The sequence below is a fragment of the Babylonia areolata genome, chromosome 3, assembly GCF_041734735.1.
Source record: "Babylonia areolata isolate BAREFJ2019XMU chromosome 3, ASM4173473v1, whole genome shotgun sequence".
Lineage (NCBI taxonomy): Eukaryota > Metazoa > Mollusca > Gastropoda > Neogastropoda > Buccinidae > Babylonia > Babylonia areolata.
The window spans coordinates 40,360,329-40,367,973 of record NC_134878.1 but is presented as its reverse complement, the minus strand read 5'-3'; the positions used below and the strand labels follow the sequence as shown (position 1 = coordinate 40,367,973).

General features: G+C 40.4%; 1 protein-coding gene across 1 annotated transcript in view; it reads left to right on the top strand.

The window, feature by feature from the left end:
* The first annotated feature begins 2,596 nt into the window (after window positions 1–2,596).
* Window positions 2,597–7,645, top strand: part of LOC143279982 (laminin subunit alpha-like) — a 305,618-nt gene continuing 300,569 nt past the window's right edge. Inside the window, exon 1 of the mRNA XM_076584380.1 lies at window positions 2,597–3,031. Within this exon, the coding sequence (XP_076440495.1) occupies window positions 2,621–3,031 (411 nt within the window). The 5' untranslated portion in view covers window positions 2,597–2,620. The remainder of the gene's footprint in view (window positions 3,032–7,645) is intronic.

Sequence of the window (7,645 nt, the reverse complement as noted above, 5' to 3'; positions counted from 1 at the left end):
TCATATGCGTATATAGACCCCCACCTAGTCGACACAATAAATGTAACACCCAGACTTTTATTACTGAGTTTTCTAATCTCCTTGATAAATACAACCTAGAAGCAGGAGACTTAGTTTTAACTGGTGCTTTTAACCTTCATTACGAACAGACCAGCAGTTCAGGTATACTATGGTTGTGTACTCTACTTCACGACCAAGGGTTAAAACAGCTAATATGTGAACCAACCCATAAACATGGTCACACTCGACTGGCTTGTGGTTTGAGAGAACATTCACACTCCCCAGTTTAAGGTCATAGACTTGGCTCTTGCTGATCACATGGCAATTCTTTATGACATCCCTTTTAGGAGACTGAAGCGACCAAAACGTTTTGTTACATCACGGAACACAAAGATGGTTAACCTTGAGGTATTCCAGGCTGACATGAAATCCTTCATGGATGGAATTGACTCAAACTCATCTCCTCTGACAACACCCGCCTCCGTCAGATACTGGATAAGCATGCTCCTCTCTCCACTCGCCTTGTCACTTGTTACTGACCGTCCCTGGATGATTGATAAACTGAGGGCCGCCAAGCGTCGAGAACGACAGGCCGAGCACGTCTGGCGCTCCAACAAACTGTCACCAGACATATTTATGTTAAGGAGCGTAAAAAACTGAACTATGATGACATGCAGACAGCTGCAAAGCGCCAACATTTCAGCGCCTCCATCAGTCAGTGTTCCACGTCCAAACAGCCCCGATGCTGTATCAAACCAGCTCATTGGCAAAAGTAGAGAATTGTTGCTGCCCAAAAACACTTGAGTATTTGATCACGTGACAAGCTATTACGGCACGAATCCAATTTTTATGTCATTTATAGACTGAATAGTCCATTGTTATTTCTTTCTATAGACATTAGAAATCAACTGTGTGATGATAAAATGAGGATATAGCGCCGTTTGAAGCACACCAGTGTACCCCCAAACATTATTTACAGGGCCCATAGAAGGAAAAATGGCCAAAATATACACGGAGAAAAAGAGAGGGAGATAAAGATGACAATTTGTTATTCAGATAAAGGCCATAGCCCCTTACTTAAAGGGGTAACATTAAAGAAAGATAAATTAAATTAACATGACACATGAAGTCTACAACACAAACCAAAAACTTGTGACTTAAAGCAGCTAACACAGAGTGTTCAACAACATTCACGACACATGAAGTCTACAACACAAACCAAAAACTTATGACTTAAAGCAGCTAACACAGATGTTCAACAACATTCACGACGTAACATTTCGCAATCTCTTCAATGCTTCATATATAGGCCTATATGTCTTTGAAGAAAGAGAGAGAGAGAGAGAGAGAGAGAGAGAGATGTGAGGTGGGGGTTGGGGTGCAGGGAGAGGGATATGGAGACAAAAAATAGAACAGCATAGTGTATTTTGGAAAAAGTAAAATTCCAATTAGGAAGCAACAGTGGAAGATACTGAACGAGATTATCTTTCTTTCTTGAATCCAAAGACAATCATACACAGAACAAAATAACGCTTTCCTTGAGTAAATAATGGAAAACTAAAAGGCATTCCATGTTACATAATTACATGATACAGAAATAAATCTCTCTCTCTCTCTGTCTCTCTCACACACACACGGCACACCGGCACACACACACACACACACACACACACACACACACACACAACATGTTGGCATGGGCAAAGATAAGAATATTTTCTCTATGTTCAATCTTTTATTGAATGTGGTCTTCAAACCAAACCGGCGGCCTGGCTCAAAAATATAATTCCGTCTGCGGTCCGCGAACAACATGCGTTTTTCTGCGCTCGTTTTCTCATACTGCGACGATATTCCAGCAAAAATTCATCAGTGTGTGTGTGTGTGTGTGTGTGTGTGTGTGTGTGCGCGCGCGCGCGCGCGTATGATTTAGGCATAGTGCTCGTGCGATTTTTCTTCCGATGCCGACAGAGTATCCAGTTCCAGTCTAACTTTCAACGGTTCGTGCAGGCTTTGCTAAGCTGGTTACCTGCAAGCACTCAACAGCACACAATATGTAACAATGGCTGAGCGCTGCCACGCACGTCCAGCCCGCTCCGTGAAGGACTGGGACTGGGGTGGGGTTTGGGTGGTGAACTGCTTTCAGCTTTTTCCTCTTTGAATCTTGTCGACAACTTTCCTGCCTTCTCCTTTCCTCCACCACACTCAGCTCACTCCCCATTGCCCCCTTCTCCCATCTCTCCCCCCCCCCCCCCACCCCCGTACAATGTGCTGCTGAGGGCGTGTACCACAACTGGGAGTTCATGGAGTTTTGCAGTCGGCCAAACCACAACATAAACCAGGGTATATCGGATTACCGTACCTGTGTAAATCTTCGAAGATCTGTGTGCCAAAGAGCTCTTCCATGAACAGGGATCATATTTCAGTCCGTCGTTATACGTCACTTGTCACATTAACTCTGCGACCACGCGGAAACAAACTGTGTTGAAGAGCGCTATGCATCCTTTCACCCCTCTCTGGGATAAATGCGCCAACCCAGCAGAGGGCAAGCCCACTTGACCCCCTCACGCCGGCTTCTGTGCCGAATTCATCTTTTCTCGTCAGACAAGCAGTGAGTGCAGAGATGGTTAGTCGGGAGAGTTTCTCTCCCATCACAGTACGACTGACCATGGCGCGGTTTTTTGGTTTCTACACACTGTGCTGTTTGCTGTTGGCAGTGACTGTTAAAGCAGCAGTACTGACACCGCCTTACTTCAACTTGGCGCAGGGAAGAAACATATCGGCGACAGCCACATGTGGTGAGGGGTATCCAAACGAATTATTTTGCCGTCTGACAGGAGCTACAGGGAGCGAGGATCAAACGACGAGAGAAGTGATCCGCGGCCAGCTGTGTGACTACTGCAACCCTGGCATCAGCCAGCAGGACCACAGGCCAAAGTACGCCACGGACGGCACAGAGAGATGGTGGCAGAGTCCTCCTTTGTCAAGAGGCGTGCAGTACAACCAAGTCAATCTTACCATCCACCTGGGACAGGTGTGTATGTATGTGTGTGTGTGTGTGTGTGTGTGTGTGTGTGTGTGTGTGTGTGTTGCCCTTTGCCCGGTGTGCATAACGTGTGTGTGTGTTTGTGTGTGTGCACACAACATGCACAGTATGTTATGTATGTGTATACATTATGTTCAGCGAGTGTGTGTGTGCACGCTCATGTGTAATTAAATTTGTTCCACAACAGGTGGTTTGGAAGAGAGATAGAGGAAATAAAAACAGTTTATATATATGTATATATGTGTGTGTGTGTGTGTGTGTGTGTTTTAGAAGAAAAATTGCTTATAACTAAGGAAGTTAAGAGCATACAAAGCCCACAGTTTAGTGTCTCTCTTGAAGGATTGTTGAGTTTGTGCCATAGAGTAAAAAAACACTGTTGAGATTTCTTAGAGAACCTAATACCATTTGTTCTGTATTGCATTCCACTTGCACTGGGTGGGTATATCACTGTCTTCAGAAGTCCAAACAAATGCCCCAGACCAGTGGGTTGTTGGCAAGGAGAGGAGAGGCGGCTGGAGAGGAACAGTCTAAAGGCTGTAGATTAAGGAAGTCTTTCTTACATCCACCCCTTGCTGAGGATATTATAGTATTATGTCTGCTTTCTTGTGTTGAATCAGAACAAAGCATTTGGTCAAAATATAAGTTTGGAGTATACTGTTCAAAAGGGAGAACATGCTTGAATATAAAACACACAGACAGATGGACAGACACACACACACACACACACACACACACACACACACACACACACACACACACACACACACACACACACACACACACACACATTCTTTCTTTTAAAATGCAAATCCAAAATTATGTACAGTTTGTGTTTAAAAGAAAAGGACATCTTTACTCACTATCATGAGACTGTGAATACAGTTGAAGAACAATTTGGTTGAACAGAAAATGTAATGGATAAACAGATAGACATGGGAGATCGGGAAGCTTTGTCTAAATCAGAATGAAACTTAATGAATAATACTGACAATTGCTGCAATTATCAAGTGGATCGTTATATAAATTGCCCAGATACAGTTATTTGGTAGATAGTTATCTGAATAGCTGAGATAAATTATCCTGTAGATAGTGATAGAAATAACCTGGTGTAGATAGTGGTATAAAAATTAAATAGCCCAGACAGAGAGGACGAAGGAAAGGAAGCCATATCCTCTAACTGCTCCATGCAGATAGCAGCATTTCCTATTGGTACTGAGTCCAAAGAGAGGAATGTGGAACTTCTGGAAGGGAGCTGTTGGAGGCTGGCCCTGTGCTGTGAATACACAGCAGTGCTGTGGGCCATGCCTGGCAGGATGCTGAGCTGGCACTTGCAGCACTCTGGAAAAATAGGCACTTGAAAGAGTTACTAACTTATATAAAAGTCAAATTGTCAAGGAAGATCTTTTCAGAAGGGGACACAGTCATATGCAGGATGGGTTTGATTTTGTTAAAGTTTTGTATAAGTTTGTGCTGATGGTTTCATCAAGAGCACTATGCTTTATGTTTAGATTTTTGTTTTGTTCTCTTAAGTGAAAGTAGTAGTTGTTCAAGGGCCAGCAGTCGTTGTTCTTTAAAAATGTCCGTCTCTGTATTGAAATGAGGAAAATCATTAAGAATTGTAATGAAGAAGAAATATGAAACCCAGAAAACAATACACAAAGTTATATATATAAGACTGACATTCATTTGATGATGAGTGGTTTCTCCAATGCAATAGGAAGTCATTTGCAGCTTAGTCTCTTGTGAAGGATTAAGACTCACACTAAGAGGCAAGATTGCACTAGCTCTCAGTGCTGCAACCTTGGGGGCTAGTTGGCCTTGGGGAACCATCCCCAAACACTGACTGTCTTAAAACCCTGGAAGCCTGCTGAGGCTGTAAACACCCCAGGGTTGAATAGGTTAAGGAGCACATTATACTAAAACTTCTATGATTTTAGTTTTAACTTCAGTGTTAGAGAAAACACTCTCACATATTGATTTAGTTGCATAAAGCATTAAATTTCAAAAGGTGTTTAAAGATATTAACTTAATGATATATATATATATATATATATATATATATATATATATATATATATATATATATATACACAACTGTTTTATCTATTTATTTATTTTAGTTGTTGTTATTGTTGTTTTGTATATTTTAATGTAAAGGAAAGACATGACATTCTTAGAGAAATTTCCAGTACCTATGTCTGTCAGAAAACCCCACAGAGAAGGCTGATGTAGATGGGAGAGGGCTGGGTTAGTGGTGGACCTTGTATCTCAGAGATGATGATAAGCTGGATCAGATTCCTTCTTTCCAGTCTCCATGCTAACTTGGCTTGAGCCTGAATTACAGAACCCTGGAAAAGATTGCCAGTTGAGACAGTATGTGATGCAAATTCACAGAAACTCTTACAAACCTTGTGTCACAGTCTTCTGTCTATATGCTGTGTACAGATTTCCTATCCTATCTTCAGATAACCCATTTAGAATATTTCACCTGATTTTGAATTGAATTTTTTAAAAATCATTTTATGTTTAATAGATGAGTCTTAGACCACTCTCTGTGAATCAGAATGGGTGTGTGTGACAGCATGAGTAAAGTTAATGATGTGTTGTTTTGTGTACACTGCATGAATAAATGAACAAATCACCAAGCAAAGCAAAGAAAAAAGAAGAAAACAAGTTTTATTACATTGCAGTCTGTGAAAATTGATGTGTAATAGCAGAAAGGAAACAAAATGATAAGAGAGAGGCAAGGCCTTCAACACAGTTCAAGACTCACTTGTGATTCGCACTTTATCCAATAAAGGAATCATGAGGGGGGAAAAAGAGAGAGAGATAAAATTGTTAAGAATGTGTTCTGTATTTAATATTTTAAGGCTGGAAAAAAAGAAGTGTTGGAGCGGATTAAACCATCAAATTAAATCTCAGAAGCAAGATTACCAAAATACCACTGAGCCAAAACGAATCTGACCACAATCATCCAAAACTGGTTTTTACAGCACATTATGTAGATAATTTGAGGTGATAACAACATTTAAATAATGTTATTTTGATAGGATTTTTATCGATTATCAGGCATACCTCAAAATGTTACTTTATCTCAGATCTGTGCAGATCGGTATATACTAGGTTTACTAAAACTGAGCAAGGTCTGCATCAAAGGTGCCATCTTTTTATATAAAAAAAAAAAAAAAAATTTAAATATTTTTTTATATAATAATTTCTAATGTTCATTCTAGTTAATTCAGTACACTCTTTAGATAGTTCATATGCAATAAACATGTTAAGGTTCAGTTATTGTCATACCACGTGTTTTGTCCAGAATTTGTATTTCTTTTCTTTTAATGGCAAACGAGAAAAATGATGTCCTGCTGTCTTTAAACACCAAAAGAAAATTTGGGCAGCTAACTGGGAAGAGCCCAAACAATTTTTTTGGATCAGAGCTTCAACGAAATAAATTGTTTGTGATCCAGAAATATGGCTTAATCCAGAGGACTTAAACCTGTCATTGGTATGAATGTAAAGATTTTTTTTTCAAATACCTTTATTCCAAATTTGGTATCAATAGATAATTTCAGTAGAAATGAAATTGTTAAAAGTTTACCATAGACAAACACACACAGATGGACAGACAGAGACATGTGGACTATGTTTACACAAGTGAGTCAAAAAAGGAACAGTAAACAGTCAAGAAGCCCAAATTTAAAACAATCCAACAAATGAACGTGTACATCCTAACATTTCACAACTTACATTACACATTCATGTGCTAATACACATGCATTATGCTTGCACACATGCATTCATGAGGATGCATAAATGTGAACTCATGAACATGTACTAGTCTTGTGCATGTGTACAAGTACACACACACACACACACACACACACACACACACACACACACACACACACACACTTAATAATTGTTCCTTTCTGTACCTTGCGAATTCTTCTTCTTCTGTGTTCATGGGTTATATTTTTTATTCATTTATTTTTCTCCTCAATGCCTGACTGGTCAGCCATCTGCTTAGCGTATATGTAGGATACATGGATTTGTCTGAACTCAGTGACGCATCCTTGAGCAACTGAACAGAACTGAACTTGTGGGCTGTAACTGCCTAGTCTGTGAAGGGTAAGTTCTTCTCTCCATAACCCACCAAATACTGACATGAATTATTGGATCTTTAACGTTTTTAGTTGATCTTCTAGATGCATATATACACACTAGTGGTGTTCACCCATGAGAAGGTGCTGCACATCTGATGACCTGGCAACTGGATGAATCTCCACCTCTAACTCACCAGGCGCCATGACCAAGACTTGAAGCCAGGACCCTCAGATTGAAAGTCCCATGCTTTCACCACTCAGCTGTTGCACCTGTCAGGATCTTGCTGAATGGACGTGCCTCCCTCCCCACCCATAACCCCCAGACCTTTGACCTGATCCACAAGCAGAAAATTAATTATTACTCTTGTCTGCAGGTAATTATGTTGGTATTAACTAAGGTCAGGTTAATGTTATTTGCTTCAGAGATCTGCGTGTAAACTAATAAATGCAGAAGCACAGTTGGGTCTTCACCCACTTAAGTGGTTTGTGACTGAACATG